The following is a 21,563-nucleotide window of genomic DNA, read 5'->3' as shown; positions in this document are numbered from 1 at the left end:
CCCAAGGAGAAGGAGACAAAGGAATGGACTGAGGGAGCAGGGACTCGGGCTGGCTTTTATCCCTGCCCTTCATTGCCGCAGGACCAGAGGCACCTTTGCAGAAGCAACAATTTTCTGACAAACTCACCTAGAATGCAAACCATCACAGCTGATGACATGGACAGGACTTTTGTTTCCATCACGGATGCCTTTTCATTTTCACGTTTGTTCCATGCCCATTCCCCAATGAAGGCTTCTTCCGAGTGCAGGGATGAAAGGCCCCACGATTTCCACAACAGGAACGCAACCCTATGGCAGAAGACTCAGCTCCAGTGCTGGTCAGGTCCAGAACAGGCAGTGCCATCACCCTGGGTCACTCTGGTGGGTCTGTTGGAAGTGCTGATCTCAGGCAGAAGCTCCAGCCATTCTCAGCCAAATCCCTTGGGCTCAGGTGCATGAGGACATGACAAGTCCTTCTCTTCCCCTCCCTCTTAAGCTCACCCCAATTATGTCTTGTTGTTGCCTCCCCAGGTGGGTGCGTTTGATGCAGGGTTTTGTCCCCATTAAGCCTGACATGGCCCTCAGGAGAAATTCTGGACAGTTTTGCCTCGTCCCCTCTCTGTGTATGCTGTGAGCACACAAACAATGCCATAGCAATGCCTGGGCCGTGTCCAGTCCCAGAGTATTCCAATCCTTCTGTGCTTGGCCTGGAGTTACTCAGCAGAGTCCACAGTTGGTTGTGGTCCCATGTGGGTTTATTCCTTGTGTCTGTGTGAGCCGCTGAGGGGTGGGGGGTCCCAGGGCCAGGGCCCAGGGTGGGGTCAGTGGTGCTTTCTGCGTCTCCTGCAGAGCTGGGGGCAGCCTGGGCTCGCGGGTGCTGGCAGGAGCAGGTCCAAGGGCTGCCTGTCCCTGGCACGGACAGGGCTCCCCCCAGGGCGCTGCTCTCTCTCGGCAGAGCTGGGGGGGCAGAGCCTGGGGGGCACAGACCCCGAGAGGCCGCGCTGGAGCAGCAGGGAGGGGCTTGGGCTCCACCCTCGGCGCTGGGGCTGGGACGCCTCTTGGAGCTGGCAGGGGCAGCAGAGGGCAAGGGCAGAGCCTCAGGTACCTCCTGCCCGCACGCACAGCGGGACATGGTCCTCCTTCTCCTGGCAGCGCTGCTGGCACTGGCAGCGTCGGGTGAGATGGCAGCGGGACGCTGGGCAGAAGGAGGCACGAGGTTGTGGTGCTGTGGGTGGAAGGGAGCAGCCGGGAGGGCTGAGTCCCTGGGGCCCTGGGAGTGTTTGTGTCGGGAGAGCAGGGGCTGCGGGTGGGGACGGCAAAGGATGGGGGCAGCTCCGGAGGGATGGGCACGCAGGAGGAACCAGAGCTCAGCCTGAGCGGGCAGGGACCGAGCCTTCCTGACTGTGCTGCTGATGCAGAGAAAGCCTGCGAGAGGGAGCACTGCTGGGGAAGGGAGCGATGGGGCGCATGGGAGCTGCTCTGCCAGGGGCACTGGATCCCAGGGGACCGATCTCTGTGGGGATGGGGAAAACCTTGGAGAGGTGGGGAGAAGGAGTGGAGAGAAAGAGCCGGGAGTGTGGCTGAAAAGCAGGGGTGTGTGAGATGAGGCAAGAAGCTGCAGAAAGAAGACTGCAGGGACAGAGAGCTCAGATTTAGAAGGGGAGGGAAAAGGGAGCTGGGCAGTGGGGACAGTGATCAAGGCAATGGAGAGACAGACGGATAGGCAAGTAATCTGAAAGCCCTTTCTGGCTTCACAGGTCTTGCGCAAAAGGACTCTGTGCTCCAGTACCCAGCAGAGATGACCATCCAGGCAGGACACAGTGCAACTCTCTACTGCAATTTCTCTACCAGTGATAGATATCCCTACATCTTTTGGTATCAGCAGCACCAGTCACAGTCCCCTCAGATGTTGCTCTGGGTGACAAAAAGCAAACCTCGCGTGGATGCAGGGAGGTTCTCCTGTCTGATGTCTGCAGAGAACTCCCAGGTGTTTCTGCAGGTGCAGGATGCAGAGCTCCAGGACAGCGCTGCCTATTTCTGTGTGCTGAGCCCACCCTGGTGCCCAGAGCGTGCAGCGCTGTACAGTAACGTGGGGGGTGCTCTGGGGAGCAGTTCCCTCCCTGCCGCTGCTTGCCTGGAGCTCTGAGCTCAGCCTGCCCAGCAGCAGCACCTGGGGTCAACAGCTCTTGCTGCCAGAGGCCCAAGTCCTCTCTGTGTTTGGAACCCAGAAGCAAAGAGCCCAACACACAAATGCAGCCCCAGATTGTCCTGGGCTGCTTGCAGGCTCCTCAGTGGATTTGGAGGGCTCTGGGATCATGTCCACTCCTCCGTCGGGAGCAGGGCTGTAGTGCTGAGCTCCCTGGGCAGCAGGGACGGTGTGTCTGGGCCAGCCAGGCTGGCTGCAGGCTGATGGAGGGAACCTTTCTGTGACTGAAGTGACAGAGACCGATCGATTGGCCTGAACGATAGAGGTGACCCCTGGATGATTCCTGTTTAGACCAATCAGACCACTGTTATATCACACTTAGATTGTGAATGAATGAATGAGTTATTTAGGATTCAAATCCTCCATGGGTCCGAGGACCAAATGAGGTGACAGGGGCCCCACTGATGGGGCTCAGAGCAATGTGGGCCCCCCAAGGAGTGCAATAGTGTGAGATAAATAAGAGTGTGACTAAGTGTTTTATTCTCCATGTGATTGTGCTGGGCTATTGTTGGTGCAAGACTGCATGAGAAAGAGAGGCCGTGAGCAGCAGCGGCCAGAGACTCCAAGTTTTTGGGGTGATGTATGGTGTTTGCTCAGTGGGTATAAAAGCTCGGCCTCTCGCAGCAATGCTCAGAGCTCAGCTACAAGTAGATACGCTGGATTGGTTCTCCCAATTGTCCAGGGACCGGATGACCAAATCCTCACTGTGTGGAACAGTCTGCCCAGTGAATGCAGATCTTGATGACAATGATGATGATGATAAAGGGACAATTGGTGATGTAGCTTTTCTTAATTGCTATACCTGTTCTCTTCTAGTAATGATTAGACACATTGCCTTTAAAAGCTGTTCCTGTTAACTTGCTGTGGATCGCTGCTAATTATTTGTTACCTTTCCTGCCGTAATAACTCAGTAAAACTTGATTTGAAAGAGTATCTGAGAGTTTGGGCTTTTATGCTGATTGTGTTCAGTGCTTAATGCCCCTTCTGGTGAACACAGTGACTCCTTGAGGGGAGTTAAATACACAGTGGGGCTTAAATACTAAATAAAAGTGAATGAAAAAGGTATTGGGCAGAGTCCTCCCACCATCAGTGCTTCTAAAAGGGGTGGGCAAAGATTTGTCCGGAGCCAATTCCTTATATACGCTGGCAGCAGCGACAGCAATCCTGTGAGCGTGAGGAGCGTGCGGATGTGTTGGCTCAGAGGGTGGCTCTGCTGCCAAGCCCACCCTTGGGCCAGACCCTGGGCAGAGGCATTTCAGCAAGCACAGCCCTTCCCTGCAGCAGTTCCATGGGTCCCTTCCCTGCAGCAGGCACTCCCCAACCCTTCTGTGGGGAACAGCAGGGATTTGGGAACTCCTGGCCCCTTGACAAACCCAGGCAAGCAGTCACAGGCTCTCGTCCTGCCCTGCCTCTCCCCTGCTTCCCTCTCCACAGGGTTTGTGCTGGCTTTCAAGCTCATCTTCTGCCAAGCTGCATCCCAGCACAGCTCTGTGCAGACTGGGAGGATGACCCGTCTCTAGGAGGACCCTGTTGAGCCCCACAATGGCTGTGCTGTGCCCAGGCTGCTCGCTCGAGGACACCACTGCTCAGGGCTCCTCACGCCCAGGCCGTGCTCCAGAGGGCATCTCCAGGGAGAGACACAGCAAGGTAGCCCCTGGCTCTGGAGCCGCCTCCGCAGCTCCCAGCACCGGAACCTTCAAATGGCCCTCAGCCCTGGGTCCCACACTGCCCTTCATCTGGGAACAGGGAGGGATTCCCCTTGTCCTCCACTCTCATCCTTCTGGACCTTGATCACGGAGTGCCTGGAGGGTGTCCGCATGTGGAAAGAGTACGCAGCTGACCTGGGGACACCAAAAGGGATCTGAAGTCGATGAGGAGAGGAGAGGGAAAGGTGAAAGCAGAAGGAGAGACGGGGAGACAGAGGTGATGCTTTCAGCCGGATCCCTTCCAGCCTCCCTTTGCACAGAGAGCTGGAGATGCTCAAAGAACCCTGCAGGCACCGGCAGAGGCAGCGGCATATGGAGGCGGCCAGCTTCTCCCCACACACCCTGAGGACCAGGACTGTCTGGGCAGATCTCTGCCCATCTCGGGAATGGGTTTCCAAAAGAAAGCCCCGAGTGGTGGAACAATGGACGGTTAAAAACTGGTGCAGGATTGAGAGGTGGAAATGCCCTGGCCACATCCAGCATGGAAGAGTGATTTGCATATGTTAATTACAAATTTGAAAGTACATTCAGAGCCTGGATCGAGGGAAGGGAGAGGAATGTAAATGATATTGAGTGTCTTATGCTGGGAATAACAGCCAAGGGGAGAGGTGCCAGACATTGCCAGTTCTACTGGAACCAGAGCAGGATTTGGTGAAACTGCCACAAGAACGCGGCACGGCTGCACCGCGAAAAGGTCAGAGTGAACAGAGCAACCCAGGCCCTTTCCTAAAGCAGTGGGGCAGCAGCTGGGATCGCTCTGGCAATTCAGGTGAATCCCTGACAAAGTGAAGCGCTGAGCAAAGTGGAACACAAACCCGAAGGAGGAACCACTGCTCCCGTGTCTGCTTGGAGAACCCTTCCTGGGGGGGTTTGGTGACCCTTCCCAATCGCTGCTCTTTTGAACATTGTGAGGCATTTGGAGTTACCCAGGAGCAAAGAGAGGGAAGGGGGATTGAGAATTGGAGTTCAGCCCCACCTAAGAGGGCTGTAAGGTGGGTGAGAGGAGCACCGGGGAACTGGTGACTTCTCATGCCCTGTGATGCCCAGGGGGGCGCTTGCGCTTTGGTGAGAGATTGTGCAGGGCAGCGGGGATGGGTGGGTATGGGGTGAATCTCTCCGCTCCCACTGAGGCCCTTGCAAAGCCACTTCACTTTCTGTGGAAAGCGCGCCCCAGAGCTTCCTTCACTTCTCTGTTTCCTGAGTGTGTAAATGAAGGGGTTCAACAGTGGAGTTATAACTGTGTTTGAAGGTATTGACAATTTGTTCCGCTCCAGGGAAGTTCTGGGCTGATGGCTTGACATACAGGAAGACGGTGGAGCCGTACCAGATCGTGACGACACCGAGATGGGCAGAGCAAGTGGAAAAGGCCTTTTTGCGGCCATGGGCTGACTGGATTCTCAGGATGGAAGAGATGATGAACGCGTAGGAGACCAGGGTGCCCACACAGGAGGCCACCACAACAACGATGGAGACTAGGAAGGTTGCCAGCTCCAGGAGCCACGTGTCACTGCAAGAGAGGGCGAGCAGGAATCGATATCACAGAGAAACATGATTGATGACATCCGGCCCACAGAACGTCAGCCTGGAGGTCAGGAAGGCCAGCAGGGAGATGGCCAGAAAGCCTCCCAGCCAGGAGCCGAGCACCAGGCGAGCAGAGAGGCCCCTGCTCATGAGGGAGCTGTACCTCAGGGGCAGCACACGGCTAAGTAGCGGTCATAGGCCATGACAGACAGGAGAAAACACTCAGTGGAGCCCAAGGAGAGAAAAAAGAATAACTGGAGGATGCAGACACGGAAGGAGATGGTCTGGCTTGTTCCCAGTAGGACTCCTATGGCTTTGGGCACAACGCCCGTAGTGTACCAGATCTCCAGAAAGGAGAGATTGCAGAGGAAAAAGTACATTGGGGTCTGGAGTTTCCTGGTTGTCCACACGAGGGCTATGATGGATGTGTTGCCCATTATTGTCAGGGAGTAGATCAGGGCAAATAGCACCGCAAGGCAGACCCGCTTATGCCACGTGCCTGGGAAGCCAAGAAGGATGAACTCTTCCACACTCGTCCCATTTTTCCATGTCCTCCCATATGTCCAGGTCCATCTGCAAAGACAGGAAAGTTTCTGTGAGAATTTGCATGCCTGTGCTGGTCCCTCAGGTGCTCCTGGTAGTGAGACAAAGCCATCACCCTGAAAACGTGGTTGATGCAGAGCATGAGAGAACAGCATCTGCCCCAGGTTCATTGGTCAGGGAAATCCTTTGCTGTAGATCCATGTTTGGAGAACTAGACCTGATCCTGAAGGCCAGGCCTCCACCATCTGATGCACATGGAGAAACATTTCCTGGAGCACACACGCAACCATCTCATTTAGAAGACAATGTCTGCAATTACCTCTGGGAAATGAAAAAACCAGTTTAGGAAAGGGTGAAGAGCTGAGGGTCCGCAGCTCCATGAAAGGCTGTTGCAGTGAGGGAGAGAAGAGCCCATCTCCACTCCTCGGGGCAGCCAGTACTGGTCTATGGTTTCAGCCAATGGGACCGAGGGTGTCTCTTTGCTTCCTCCCACCTTTTCAGCACAGGAAACTTTTTCAAATCCCTCTATGGCCTCCACTGACATCAGATTCTCAGCACAGCATGGGTGGGATATACCCCACCACCTCAGGGACAGGGGCAGGACTTCTGATGACCAAGGAGAAAGATCTATCATGAAATGCTCCTGTCCTGGGTCCTCCACTTGCCGTCATTTCTCAGTGGGCAGAGAAAGGGCACAAGGGAGATAGAGTATCCTACAATAGTTTGGTTGGAAAGGACATTAAAGATCCTCCATTCTAACCCCCTGCCATGGGCAGAAACACCTCCCATGGGACCAGGCTGCTGAATGGCCTCATCCATCCTGGCCTTGAACACCTCCAGGGATGGGGCAGCCACCCGCTTCCCTGGGCAACCTGTTCCAGGGCTTCCCCCACCCTCGTCATGAAGAATTTCTTCCTTATGTCTAATCTAAATCTTCCCCCTTCCAATGTAAATCCATTCCCTCCCATCCTATCACTCCAGAACTTTGTAAATTTCCTCCGCATCTTTCTCTAGACCCTTCAGGTACTGGAAACTGCTCCAAGGTCTCCCTTGACCCTTCTCTTCTCCAGCCTGACCAAGACCAACTCGCTCAGCCTGTCCTTATAGGAGAGGTGCTCCAGCCCTCGGATCATCTTCTTGGCCTCCTCTGGACCCTGTTCCAACAGTTCATATCCTTCTTACGTGGGGATTCCAGAACTGGACACGTGACTCCAGGTGGAACATAGCTCATCTCAGCTCACACATAGTGGCTAAAAGACATCTAGCAATATCAGGTTGTCTCCCAGGAGCAAGGCAGGAGTCTAAAGAGAAGCTCAGATGGGTCAGGTTGGACATCTCAGCTGGGGCAGAGGAGCTGTGCCTCAGTGACTAAAGACAAAATTCTCTGAGCTGAATCCCTCTGCGGAAAAGCCACCCCAGATGCAGGGTATGATCTGTGCCCTCCCTGCTGACAAATGGAGGATTCCTGACCAGTTCCCTGGGAGAGAACTGATCTCAGCCTTGGCTGGTGTGTAAGAGAGATGGGGTAGAATCCCTCCTGAAGAATCCCTTCCTCTTCCTTTCTTCCTCCTTAGGAATTTACATCCCACAAATCTCCTGTTGTTGCTAAAAAGACAGAGTAACCCCCTTGATCTGTCTCTCTGTTACTGTTCACAGCATTGGAGGTCTGTGCTGTGGGTCTGGGGAGGCTTCACTCACCGGCTCAGCCAAAGGAAATGATCCAGGTGACATCTCTTCCTGCACCATCCTCCAGGTGAAGAAAGGGGTCCACTTGGCTGAGGGAAAACATTGGGAAGAGTCTGATTATTGGAGGAGCTCTGGAGCCGTGATGTCAGGAGAAACAGGGATAAACAGCTCCCCCTTGCCCACTCACTTCTCGCTGTAGACAACAGCCTGAGTTGTGTCCTCTTCCATCCACCCAGGAGGCAGTAAGAGCTTCTGCTCCCACCTTTTCTTTCCCCCTCACAGACACCACTGCGCTTCCTCAAAGGGGACACTGTGTGCCGCAGGCTGTAAACTCTCTCCCGTTCAGCTCCACGCAAGGAGAGGCAAACATCAGAGTCACCAGCATCGTTAGCATGAAACCATCCCCACCCACCTCCTGGACTCACTGAAGCTCCAACCTGCCCAGACTGAGGAGATGTTTTCTGTTTTCCTTCTGTGCCCCAGGGAGTTTGATCTCCGAGGGATCTCCTGCAGCTGGTGCAGCTGGATGAGGCTCTCTCTTCACAAAGGCCAATTAAAGAGGAGGAAAGCGATCTCTGGAGTGGCTGGGTGTTTCTTCCTTCCCCCAAGTTGTGATTCGTGAACCTTGTCAGGAGCTCAGTGCTCTCTTGTGTGGCCCGATAAGTGACATGTAGGAAGGTCTGACAAAGCCGAGTCCCAGGAGACTGGGAGTGAGAAGCAGTTGGTGCTGGATGCTGACATGATCCTGACACCTCCTGGGTGGCCCCTGTGGTCCCCTGAATCCACAGAGAGTAAGGGAAGGGATTCATGTCCCTCAGTTCAGAGCCTGTGGTTGTAGTTAATGCCTCAGCCTTCAGGCTTCCCGTAAGTGAAGGTCTAAGCACAAAGTCAGACAAGATTTGAGTGGGGGGGGGGGAACTGATCTCTGCCTGCAGAGCAGGGTCTCAAGGTGAGCGACCCATCTTTGCTCCTCTGATCATCATCAGAGAGAAATAGGTGCTTTCAAGCCTCAATTCAGCCCATTCAGTAGATGCTGTCTGACACATGAGGCGATCCATGCCTTAGAAGCACCTGATTCCTTCCACGGACACTCAGGATGAACTGGACAGCAGGCTTAAACAGCACACAGACACACAAAATCCGGACCCAGGTCTGTGCCAAGGGCCCAAAACTCCTCCCTGGTCTGTCAGAAGAAACGCCATCCCTCCCTCTCCAACAAGGATAACTGTAGACGCTTCATCATTAGGAAGGCCCTTCTGCTTATTAGGGCGTCTCCCGTGGTGGGGTTAGGAATCCCAGCCGTGCTGCTGCAGATGTTCTTTAGTGATAGCATGACTGGGGAAAAGCTATTTCAGACATGGAAGTGAAACTGTTTAATCAGAGGTTGGCCTTCAGTGGTTCTGAGAAACGCTTTGTCAGCCGTAATTCCCTGGAGGAGGACATTGGTGTGAGGGGTTCCATTCTTCCACTTGTATGTTTTTGTCAAGACACCTGGCTTTTCACATAGGAAAGAGACAGGAGACTAAAGTGGATGCCAAGCGTCGTTTCCACCAAGCAGAGGGGATAGATCTGTGTGTAAAAAACTCGTCTCTCCCAGAAAGTCTGGCAATTGCTGAGCATGGATGCTCTGGGGGAATGAATGAAAGAGCAAAGAACCCTGCACCCACCCGCAGCTGTCCTGGGAAGTGCCTCCAGTGCCCTTGTCTTTGCTGATCTTCACATTCCCCTACACACTCTGTACTGGAGCAACTTGCTGTCCTTCAGAAATAAACCCTTCCACTGCCCCCCTGCAGCTTTGATGCATTCAGTACCGTGGGGCAGTTTTTCCAGATGCAGCTGCCCATGGCTACTGGCCATGGCTCCTGCATTGGGTGACAGAGTGGAGAGGAAGCTGAAGGAGCAGCTATGGTCAGCCCAAGCCTGTTCCTTGCATTACCAACCCTTCCACTCTGCAAATCAAATCGTCTCGCGGAGCCTCTCACAGGCTTTGGTTTCCTTCACTGATGCCTTTTCATTTCCATGTGTGTTCTATTCCCGTTCCCCAATGAAGGCTTCTCCTGAGTGCTGGGATGAAGGCCCCAGGATTTCCAGGACAGGAACGCAGCCCTATGGCAGAAAACTCGCTCCAGTGCTGGTCAGGTCCAGAACAGGCAGGGCCATCACCCTGGGTCACTCTGGTGGGTCTGTTGGAAGAGTTGATCTCAGCCAGAAGCTCCAGCCATTCTCAGCTGAATGCCTTGGGCTCAGGTGCATGAGGACATGCCAAGTCCTTCTCTTCCCCTCCCTCCTAAGCTCACCCCGATTTTGTCTTGTTGTTGCCTCCCCAGGTGACTGTGTTTGCTGCTGGCCAAGGAAGCCCAAGGAGGGAAAATGTCTCCCTGGCCCTGGGGATTGGCCAAAGGCTCAACATGTGAGCAAGACATGGTATTTATGCAGCAGAATGAGTGTGCAATGCTGATCAGTAGGGTGAGACGGTGGTGATGCCCTTAGAGCCCTCACCTTGGAAAGGCAGAAGGTCTGGGCTGCAGGGAAACATGGGTCACAGCTGCAGGAGGGAGGAGCCAAGCACAAGCATTGCAGCTGTGCTGGGAACAAACATTTCTCCTCCCCATTTCAGTCTCTGCTCCCCTTGCAGAGTCCTTGCTGGCAGCTCTGCTCTCTGAAGTCTCTGAGGGGATTCGTTGGGGTTTCTCAGTCTTTCTCACTCCTGCAGGATGAGTGGTCACAGCAGGCGCCTCACAATCTCCTCCTCACTGCCTTCCTGAGGCAGCCACTGGGTAAGCATTGCCTTGGGCTGGAGGGCCATTCCTCTTTTCTCCAGCAGACCTTCAGCCCTGCTACAGTTCTCTGTGGGGAGAATAGGATGGATCAGCTTTGTAGGAGTTTCCAGGACCCTGGCCCAGCTGGAGATGTCCTGGAGGCAGCAGAGGAGGGCCAGGCGCTCCAGGCTGTGCTCTGGGACTCCAGGCAGCACCTGAGTGGAGAGCGAAGGCCTGGGTGAAAGCCCACGCTCTTCTGGGGGTTTTCCTGCAGGAGGGAATTATTTTGCTGAGAGAGCCATGCTGAGCTGAGATCTCCTGCTCAGAGGCACCCCTGCCTTGCTCTTCTGACCCCTGGAGCTCTGGGCTGCTGAGCCGGGCAAACAGGGAGTCCTTCTCCTCCCACATGCCATTTGCCCTCTTGGTTTGCATCTCAGAGCCTTTCCCTGCAGAGCTGCTGACCCTTGCGTTTCCTCCAGGCACCCTGGGGCAGATCACCATCACCCAGCAAGAAGGACCAGTCACACTGAAACAGGGAGACACCTTTCGAACAAACTGCACTTACAGACTTCAACTTTTATGGCTTATTTTGGTACCAGAGCAGGAGGAAAGGCCAGGCTCTCCAGCTGGTCTCCTATCAGGCAGGAGCTGGCTCCAAGCGAAAACGGCCGTTTCACACCACATCCTGAACCCCACAGAGGAAATCCAGCCTCCTGCAGCTGGAGGAAGTCGAAGGCTCTGACAGCGCCGTGTACCTCTGTGCTGTGCAGGACACGCTGGTGCAGGAGCTGCCTGGGCTGGGCAAAACCTGGGGCAGGGAGGGGCTGGGGCTGGCAAGGCTGAGCCTGGGGGAAGGCTTTTATTTTGTGCTGAGCTTCTGCCCAAGGGCTCTTGGTTTCCACCAGGCAGCAGCCAGAGCCATGGGCACATTTCCCTGCTGCTCCATGCTGGCCATGGCCACAGGACGTGGGATTGTGAGGAGATAAACATGGAGCAGAAGATGGGGAACATTCCAACAGCTGCTTCTTTTCCACTCCTGCCATTCTGCAAATCAAAGTATCTGCTGGATGAGCAGGTTCCCCTGGTCATGAGCAGGATGTGCCCTGTCCTTCTCTTTCCCTCCCTCCTCAGCTCAGGCCCAATTATCCCTTGTTGTTGTCTCCTTGGTGGGTGTGTTTGCTGCTGGTCTTTTACCCATCCTGCACTGAGGCACTCTCAGGAGAAGTTCTGGATGGTTTTGCCTGTCCCCTTCCGGTGCAGACTGGGAGCACACAACAAGGCCATGGCTGTGCCTGGACCTTGTCCTTACCCAGAGATTCCAGACCTGCTGTCCTTGTCCTTAGGTTCCTCAGCAGACTCCAGGGTTTCTTTGTGTTCCCATGCAGGTTCCTTCCTTGTTTGTTTGTGAGCAGCTCTGTTGGGCGAACTGCTTGTAACTCCAAACCTGTGTGTGATTCCATGGAGGTGCCCGTGATCCTGTGTGTGTGTGTCCCCATCCGCCGGGAAATGTGCTCTCACACAGGGACACTCTCCACTGCTCTCTCCCTGACCCCACAGAGCAGCAGGTTCCCAGGGCAGGAGGAGCTGGAGTGCAGCTGAACGTGCTGGGCCCCGGCTGCTGGAGATGTGCCCAGGCAGAGGCACCAACCCACCAATCTCCTTTCCTCCCCTCCAAAGCAACATTCTCCTGCACACTCGGTAACAGAGCAACTTGCTCCGTCTCCAGAAACAAAGACTTCCACTGCCACCATTTCTGTGTGGGTTGTCCTCAACTGCCACAGGCTCAGCTCCAATATCCAGCCTGGATGCATCCGCACCATGGGGCCCTTTTTCCAGCTGCAGCGAACCATGGCTCCTGGATTTGGTGATGGAGTGGAGAGGAAGCTGAATAGCAGCTATGGCAGCCCAAAGCCTGTTCCTTGCTTTACCAGCCCTTCCATTCTGCAATTCAAATCATCTCCCCAGAGACTCCCACACCAGCACAGTTCCAGCCAGAGCGAGAGGACGGCCCTTCCTCAAGACCTCACGGGGCTGTTGATGCTTTCTGAGCAGCTGTGGGCAGACACAGCAAGGCAAAGCCGGATGGTCACTGCGCACAGAGCAACAAGAAGGATTGCCCAAAGAGAGGGATGATGCCCAAAGAAGAGACCATGCAGGAGCTTCTGACTTTCCCTTCTGTGAAAGGAAGATGGTCTCCCGCGACCTCTTCCTCTTCTCCACCAGAGCAGCGCTATTTTTCCTTGGAAAGCATGGGCAGCACCCAATAATGAAGGACCACACGGAGGCCAGGATTGAATGCACCAGAACTTTAATGAGTCAGAAGAGGGAAACCAAGTCAATCCAAGTGGAAGTTAGGAAGTGCAGGGAGCCCACAAGCAGCTTAGGGTCTGAGATCATTGGCTGTAGAGAAGTTCCCATGTGATTTCTGACAATCTGCCCCATGAAGGGAGAGGAGACAGAGGGTCTCCACCAGGCTGAGTTCGGGGACTTCGCTGTCAAGGGGAACCAAACAAAGGGAAGAAAGCCAAATCATTCAATTATCCTGGTGTCCATGATGAAAGATCTGGTCCTACAGCTGATGTTCTGAGTTCCTCAAGGTGTACTCACTGTGAACGGAGACCAGCTCACAGGGACGCCTAAAATCGACAGACGGACTACCGCTCTGGTGGCAAGTAAGCAACATTTTATTCTCCAAACGAGGTTTTTATACTCTTCTGGTTGAGATAACATCGTACTTGTATGCACTGTTTACATACTTTATTAGTATTCTTGTCGTGAGAAAGCAGGCTCTACAAGTTCTACAAAACAAGGGGTCTACGTGTCTGTCCAGAGTTCACATAACATCCTTAACTAAGTCTGCAGGTGTTCCTGGAGTGTATACATTTAGCTTGGGCCCTGGAATGGGGAGAAACACATTATACTGCCAAGAACCTCTGTGTCCGCATCCTCCCTTTCAGGAGGAGCGGCTTTTAATCTCAGCACAGTTTTCTGTTATCGACCCCTTTCAGGCCCACAGAACACTGCTCTCAAGGTTTTCTGGCTTCATCATTCTGCTTTTGACCCTTTCAGGCCCTCAGAATGTATAATGGTTCTCCTCATCCTGGGGCTTCTGCAACATCCTGTTCACAGGCGGTACCTCCTGCACAGTAGCGTCCAGCAATGCCAGAGAGGTCAAGGCCCCCGGAGCTGATGGGCACTCCTGAGAGCTGAGGATGCTGCCAACAGCAGCGGAGGTGGAGGAGCCCACAACGGTGTTCTGTGGAAGGATGCTGAGGATGGGTCCGGGCAGGGTCACCATCACGGGAGAGGGCTGGATGGCGATGGTGGAGCTCTGGCACTGCCGGACACAGCACTCGTTGCAGCTGCTGGCCAGCGGGCACGGCCCGCAGGGCTGGCAGGGCTGGCACGGTTGCAGCAGGACATGGCTCAGAGTTAGAGGGTACCTGGGAGAGGAAACAGAAGAGGAAACAGAGCACAGGAGGTGTGTGAGGAGCAGCCAAGTGCCCTAGTGAGTGAACATTAAGAGGATTCAGACTCACCTGGTCCCAAGGAGAAGGAGGCAAAGGAATGGACTGAGGGAGCAGGACTCGGGCTGGCTTTATCCCTGCCCCTTCATTGCCGCAGGACCAGAGGCACCTTTGGCAGAAGCAATAATTTTCTGACAAACTCACCTAGAATGCAAACCATCACAGCTGATGACATGGACAGGACTTTTGTTTCCATCACGGATGCCTTTCATTTTTCACATTTGTTCCATGCCCATTCCCCAATGAAGGCTTCTTCCGAGTGCTGGGATGAAAGGCCCCACGATTTTCCAGAACAGGAACAGAGCCCTATGGCAGAAGACTCAGCTCCAGTGCTGGTCAGGTCCAGAACAGGCAGTGCCGTCACCCTGGGTCACTCTGGTGGGTCTGTTGGAAGCGCTGATCTCAGGCAGAAGCTCCAGCCATTCTCAGCTGAATGCTTTGGGCTCAGGTGCATGAGGACATGACAAGTCCTTCTCTTCCCCTCCCTCCTAAGCTCACCCCGATTATGTCTTGGTTTTGCCTCCCCAGGTGGGTGCGTTTGCTGCTGGGTTTTCTCCCCATCCTGCCTAACATGGCCCTCGGGACAAATTGTGGATAGTTTTGCCTTGTCCCCTCTCTGTGTACGCTCTGAGCACAATGCCATAGCAATGCCTGGGCCGTGTCCAGTCCCAGAATATTCCAATCCTTCTGTGCCTGGCCTGGAGTTACTCAGTAGAGTCCACAGTTGGCTGTGGTCCCATGCGGGTTTATTCCTTGTGTCTGTGTGAGCCTATGAGGGGTGGGGGGTCCCAGGGCCAGGGCCCAGGGTGGGGTCAGCGGTGCCTTCTGCGTCTCCTGCAGAGCTGGGGGCAGCCTGGGCTCGCGGGTGCTGGCAGGAGCAGGTCCAAGGGCTGCCTGTCCCTGGCACGGACAGGGCTCCCCCAGGGCGCTGCTCTCTCTCGGCAGAGCCTGGGGGGCAGAGCCTGGGGGGCACAGACCCCGAGAGGCCGCGCTGGAGCAGCAGGGAGGGGCTTGGGCTCCACCCTCGGCGCTGGGGCTGGGACGCCTCTTGGAGCTGGCAGGGGCAGCAGAGGGCAAGGGCAGAGCCTCAGGTCCCTCCTGCCCGCACGCACAGCGGGACATGGTCCTCCTTCTCCTGGCAGCGCTGCTGGCACTGGCAGCGTCGGGTGAGATGGCAGCGGGAGGCTGGGCAGAAGGAGGCACCAGGTTGTGGCGCTGCGGGTGGAAGGGAGCAGCCGGGAGGGCTGAGTCCCTGGGGCCCTGGGAGTGTTTGTGTCGGGAGAGCAGGGGCTGCGGGTGGGGACGGCAAAGGATGGGGGCAGCTCCGGAGGGATGGGCACGCAGGAGGAACCAGAGCTCAGCCTGAGCGGGCAGGGACCGAGCCTTCCTGACTGTGCTGCTGATGCAGAGAAAGCCTGCGAGAGGGAGCGCTGCTGGGGAAGGGAGCGATGGGGCGCATGGGAGCTGCTCTGCCAGGGGCACTGGATCCCAGGGGACCGATCTCTGTGGGGATGGGGAAAACCTTGGAGAGGTGGGGAGGTGGAGTGTAGAGAAATGCCGGGAGCGTGGCTGAAAAACAGGAGATGTGGTTTGTGAGGTGTGGCAGGAACCTGCAGAGAGAAGAGTGCAGGGACAGAGAGCTCAGCCTTTGAGAGGCTGGGAAAAGGGAGCTGGGCAGTGGGGACAGTGACCAAGGTGATGGAGAAACAGACGGACAGGTTGAGAGGCAAGCAAAGCTGAAAGCTCTTTCTGTCTTCCCAGGTGGTGCCCAAAAGGACTCTGTGCTCCAGTTCCCAGCAGAGATGACCATCCAGGCAGGACACAGCGCAACTCTGCACTGCAATTTCTCAGCTAGCTATGCAAATTTCTTCATTCTCTGGTACCAGCAGCACCAGTCCCCAGTCCCCTCAGATGCTGCTGCAGGTGGCCAAATGGAAACGTCGTGTGGATTCGGGGAGGTTCTCCTCTGTGCTGTCTGCAGGGGACACACAGGTGTTTCTGCAGGTGCAGGATGCAGAGCTCCAGGACAGCGCTGCCTATTTCTGTGCACTGAGCCCACCCTGGTGCCCAGAGCGTGCAGTGCTGCACAATAACGTGAGGGGTGTCTGGGGAGTGATTCCCTCCCTGCTGCTTGCTGGGAGCTCTGAGCTCAGCCTGCCCAGCAGCAGCACCTGGGGCTGAGGGAAGTTGGGCCTCTGCCTCCCCAGCCTGGGTTGCTGGGAAGAACAGCCCAGCGGGCCTTTTCCAGATCCACCCAGATCCAGGGTCTTTGATGATTAAAAAAGTCCAAGGCCCCTGATGGCTGCAGTATAACCAGGGCAAAGCAGGTTTGGATATGTCCTCTGCTTCAAAGAGCTGGACCATGGAGTGCGGACTCAGGGCAAGGAGCCTCTCAGCTCATCTTCTCCTTCCGTTGCCCTGTGCCTCCACTGGTGGTCACAGCTTTTTGGGAGGAGTCCCAGCTGCACTCACGTTTTTGCCCAATGTCCACAGGAGCCCAAGAAGGGAAGAGCCCTTTCTCTCCCAGAGTCTGGGTGTCAGCAAATGGAAAAAGCCCCATCAGCAGACACTGGACAGGATTCCTGTTGAAGTCCTTCCTGCACTCACTCACGGCTGGAGAGTGGTCCTATTGTTTTTGAGTCTCTGCTCCTTCTCCGGGAAATCCCCAGTGCTGAAGAGAGCCCCTGTGTTCCTCTGCCCGTGCTGGTGTGTCTGTGGAACAAATAGTAACCCCATATCTATGATCTTGTTTCCTCCCCTGGGCAACAGGAGTGGAACTGGTTCCTGTTCTTAGGCACTGGCACCCCAACCCATCATGGGGAAGCTCAGCTGGAGGGTGCAGACTTTCCAGCCCCTCTATGTCTCCCGACGGATCCAGGCAGCGTTGGTGGGGAATTGGTGGAGCCCTCAGTATCCTGAGCCCCACTGCCACAGCTCCAGGGTTCTGCCCTGGCCAAGGCAAATGCATCCCAAGGGCTGACAAGCTCTGGCCATCCCTGATGACCCCTGATCTCCTCCCTAGCAAGTGCTCCCATGGACGCCCTTCACTGTCTGTGTGCAGGAAGAAGAGCTTTGAGACTGTGGTTCCTCTCTTTTGCAATGGAAACCATTGGAAGGGGGGAAACAAGAGCCCTCTGGCAGTGCTGACACCCTCCCAGTGTGTGTCAGGAGAGACTTGGTACCCAGGCAGCAGCCCCAAGAGCTGTGACACCTGTGCTCTGGGGACTTTGCCCATCCCGGGAATGGGTTTCCACAAGAAAGCCCCGAGTGGTGGAACAATGGACGGTTAAAAACTGGTGGCAGGATTTGAGAGGTGGAAATGCCCTGGCACATCCAGCATGGAAGAGTGATTTGCATATGTTTAATTACAAATTTGAAAGTACATTCAGAGCCTGGATCGAGGGAAGGGAGAGGAATGTAAATGATATTGAGTGTCTTATGCTGGGAATAACAGCCAAGGGGAGAGGTGCCAGACATTGCCAGTTCTACCTGGAACCAGAGCAGGATTTGGTGAAACTGCCACAAGAACGCGGCACGGCTGCACCGCGAAAAGGTCAGAGTGAGCAGAGCACTGGGGGGGTTGGTGACCCTTCCCAAGCGCTGCTCTTTTGAACATTGCGAGACATTTGGAGTTTACCCAGGAGCAAAGAGAGGGAAGGGGGGATTGAGAATTGGAGTTCAGCCCCACCTAAGAGGGCTGTAAGGTGGGTGAGAGGAGCGCCGGGGGAACTGGTGGCTTCTCATGTCCTGTGATGCCCAGGGGCGCGTGCGCTTTGGTGAGAGATTGTGCAGGGCAGCGGGGATGGGTGGGATGGGGTGAATCTCTCTGCTCCCACTGAGGCCCTTGCAAAGCCACTTCACTTTCTCTGGAAAGCGCGCCCCAGAGCTTCCTTCACTTCTCTGTTCCTGAGTGTGTAAATGAAGGGGTTCAACAGAGGAGTTATAACTGTGTTGAAGGTATTGACAAGTTTGTTCCGCTCCAGGGAGTTGTGGGCCGATGGCTTGACATACAGGAAGACGCTGGAGCCGTACCAGATTGTGACGACACCGAGATGGGCAGAGCAAGTGGAAAAGGCCTTTTTGCAGCCATGGGCTGACTGGATTCTCAGGATGGAAGAGATGATGAACGTGTAGGAGACCAGGGTGCCCACACAGGAGGCCACCACAACAACGATGGAGACTAGGAAGCTTGCCAGCTCCAGGAGCCACGTGTCACTGCAAGAGAGGGCGAGGCAGGAATCGATATCACAGAGAAAATGATTGATGACATCCGGCCCACAGAACGTCAGCCTGGAGGTCAGGAAGGCCAGCAGGGAGATGGCCAGAAAGCCTCCCAGCCAGGAGCCGAGCACCAGGCGAGCAGAGAGGCCCCTGCTCATGAGGGAGCTGTACCTCAGGGGGCAGCACACGGCTAAGTAGCGGTCATAGGCCATGACAGACAGGAGAAAACACTCAGTGGAGCCCAGGGAGAGAAAAAAGAATAACTGGAGGATGCAGACACGGAAGGAGATGGTCTGGCTTGTTCCCAGCAGGACTCCTATGGCTTTGGAACAACACCCGTAGTGTACCAGATCTCCAGAAAGGAGAGATTGCAGAGGAAAAAGTACATTGGCGTCTGGAGTTTCCTGGTTGTCCACACGAGGGCTATGATGGATGTGTTGCCCATTATTGTCAGGGAGTAGATCAGGGCAAATAGCACCGCAAGGCAGACCCGCTTATGCCATGTGCCTTGGAAGCCAAGAAGGATGAACTCTTCCACACTCGTCCCATTTTCCATGTCCTCCCATATGTCCAGGTCCATCTGCAAAGATGGAAAAATTTCTGTGAGAGTTTGATGCCTGTGCTGGTCCCTCAGGTGCTCCTGGTAGTGAGACAAAGCCATCACCCTGAAAACGTGGTTGATGCAGAGCATGAGAGAACAGCATCTGCCCCAGGTTCCATTGGTCAGGGAAATCCTTTGCTGCAGAGCCATGTTTGGAGAGCTAGACCTGATCCTGAAGGCCAGGCCTCCACCATCCGATGCACATGGAGAAACATTTCCCGGAGCACACACACAACCATCTCCTTTGGAAGACAGTGTCTGCAATCACCTCTGGGAAATGAAAAATCAGTTTAGGAAAGGGTGAAGAGCTGAGGGTCTGCAGCTCCATGAAAGGCTGTTGCAGTGAGGGAGAGAAGAGCCCATCTCCACTCCTCGGGGCAGCCAGTACTGGTCTATGGTTTCAGCCAATGGGACCGAGGGTGTCTCTTTGCTTCCTCCCACCTTTCAGCACAGGAAACTTTTTTCAAATCCCTCTATGGCCTCCACGGACATCAGATTCTCAGCACAGCATGGGTGGGATATACCCCACCACCTCAGGGACAGGGGCAGGACTTCTGCTGACCAAGGAGAAAGATCTATGATGAAATGCTCCTGTCCTGGGTCCTCCACTTGCTGTCATTTCTCAGTGGGCAGTGAAAGGGCACAAGGGAGATAGTAAATCCTAGAATGGTTTCGGTTGGAAGGGACATTAAAGATCCTCCATTCCAACCCCCTGCCATGGGCAGAAACACCTCCCACTGGACCAGGCTGCTGAAGGCCTCATCCATCCTGGCCTTGAACACCTCCAGGGATGGGGCAGCCACCGCTTCCCTGAGCAACCTGTTCCAGGGCTTCCCCACCCTCGTCATGAAGAATTTCTTCCTTATGTCTAATCTAAATCTTCCCCCTTCCAATGTAAATCAATTCCCACCCATCCTATCACTCCAGAACTTTGTAAAATTTCCTCTGCGTCTTTCTCTAGACCCTTCAGGTACTGGAAACTGCTCCAAGGTCTCCCTTGACCCTTCTCTTCTCCAGCCTGACCAAGACCAACTCGCTCAGCCTGTCCTTATAGGAGAGGTGCTCCAGCCCTCGGATCATCTCTTGGCCTCCTCTGGACCTGTTCCAACAGTTCATATCCTTCTTACGTGGGGATTCCAGAACTGGACACATGACTCCAGGTGGACATAGCTCATCTCAGCTCACACATAGTGCTAAAGACATCTAGCAATATCAGGTTGTCTCCCAGGAGCAAGGCAGGAGTCTAAAGAGAAGCTCAGATGGGTCAGTTGGACATCTCAGCTGGGGCAGAGGAGCTGTGCCTCAGTGACTAAAGACACAATTCTCTGAGCTGAATCCCTCTGCGGAAAAGCCACCCCAGATGCAGGGTATGATCTGTGCCCTCCCTGCTGACAATGAAGGATTCCTGACCAGTTCCCTGGGAGAAAACTGATCTCAGCCTTGGCTGGGTATGTAAGAGAGATGGGGTAGAATCCCCTCCTGAAGAATCCCTTCCTCTCCTTTCTTCCTCCTTAGGAATTTACATCCCACAAATCTCCTGTTGTTGCTAAAAGACAGAGTAACCCCCTTGATCTGTCTCTCCGTTACTGTTCACGGCATTGGAGGTCTGTGCTGTGGGTCTGGGGAGGCTTCACTCACCGGCTCAGCCAAAGGAAATGATCCAGGTGACATCTCTTCCTGCACCATCCTCCAGGTGAAGAAAGGGTCCACTTGGCTGAGGGAAAACATTGGGAAGAGTCTGATTTATTGGAGGAGCTCTGGAGCCGTGATGCCAGGAGAAACAGGGATAAACAGCTCCCCCCTTGCCCACTCACTTCTCGCTGTAGACAACAGCCTGAGGTTGTGTCCTCTCCATCCACCCAGGAGGCAGTAACGGCTTCTGCTCCCACCTTTTCTTTCCCCCTCACAGACACCACTGCGCTTCCCCAAAGGGGACCCTGTGTGCACACAGGCTGTAAACTCTCTCCCGTTCAGCTCCACGCAGGGAGAGCAAACATCAGAGTCACCAGCATCGTTAGCATGAAACCATCCCACACCCACGTCCTGGACTCACTGAAGCTCAACCTGCCCAGACTGAGGAGATGTTTTCTGTTTTCCCTCTGTGCCCCAGGGAGTTTGATCTCCGAGGGATCTCCTGCAGCTGGTGCAGCTGGATGAGGCTCTCTCTTCACAAAGGCCAATTAAAGAGGAGGAAAGCGATTCTCTGGAGTGGCTGGGTGTTTCTTCCTTCCCCAAGTTGTGGTTCGTGAACCTTGTCAGGAGCTCAGTGCTCTCTTGTGTGGCCGATAAGTGACATGTAGGGAAGGTCTGACAAAGCCGAGTCCCAGGAGACTGGGAGTGAGAAGCAGTTGGTGCTGGATGCTAACATGATCCGGACACCTCCTGGGTGGCCCCTGTGGTCCCCTGAATCCACAGAGAGTAAGGGAAGGGATTCATGTCCCTCAGTTCAGAGCCTGTGGTTGTAGTTAATGCCTCAGCCTTCAGGCTTCCCGTAAGTGAAGATCTAAGCACAAAGTCAGACAAGATTTGAGTGGGGGGTGGGAACTGATCTCTGCCTGCAGAGCAGGGTCTCAAGTGAGCGACCCATCTTTGCTCCTCTGATCATCAGCAGAGAGAAATAGTGCTTTCAAGCCTCAATTCAGCCCATTCAGTAGATGCTGTCTGACACATGAGGCGATCCATGCCTTAGAAGCACCTGATTCCTTCCACGGACACTCAGGATGAACTGGACAGCAGGCTTAAACAGCACACAGACACACAAATCCGGACCCAGGTCTGTGTCAGGGCCAAAACTCTCCCTGGTCTGTCAGAAGA

At 54.8% G+C, this 21,563-nt stretch overlaps 2 pseudogenes and 2 gene segments (V, D, J or C); 2 read left to right on the top strand and 2 right to left on the bottom strand.

Annotated features, from left to right (window-relative positions):
* Nucleotides 1-798: 798 nt before the first annotated feature.
* Nucleotides 799-2,256, top strand: LOC128854605 (T cell receptor alpha variable 1-1-like). The segment is given in 2 exon segments: nt 799-1,155; nt 1,737-2,256. Coding segments are annotated over 2 exon segments (435 nt in total).
* Nucleotides 2,257-5,038: 2,782 nt separating this feature from the next.
* LOC128854589 (olfactory receptor 6F1-like) lies at nt 5,039-7,701 on the bottom strand (annotated as a pseudogene).
* Nucleotides 7,702-14,930: 7,229 nt separating this feature from the next.
* On the top strand, nt 14,931-17,003 carry LOC128854470 (T cell receptor alpha variable 1-1-like). The segment is given in 3 exon segments: nt 14,931-15,093; nt 15,689-16,021; nt 16,950-17,003. Coding segments are annotated over 3 exon segments (433 nt in total).
* Nucleotides 17,004-17,242: 239 nt separating this feature from the next.
* Nucleotides 17,243-20,917, bottom strand: LOC128854587 (olfactory receptor 6F1-like; annotated as a pseudogene).
* Between the last annotated feature and the right edge of the window lie 646 nt (nt 20,918-21,563).

Source organism: Cuculus canorus, chromosome 25 (assembly GCF_017976375.1).
Source record: "Cuculus canorus isolate bCucCan1 chromosome 25, bCucCan1.pri, whole genome shotgun sequence".
Lineage (NCBI taxonomy): Eukaryota > Metazoa > Chordata > Aves > Cuculiformes > Cuculidae > Cuculus > Cuculus canorus.
The sequence above is the reverse complement of the archived record's forward strand: the minus strand, read 5'-3'. Positions and strand labels throughout refer to the sequence as shown.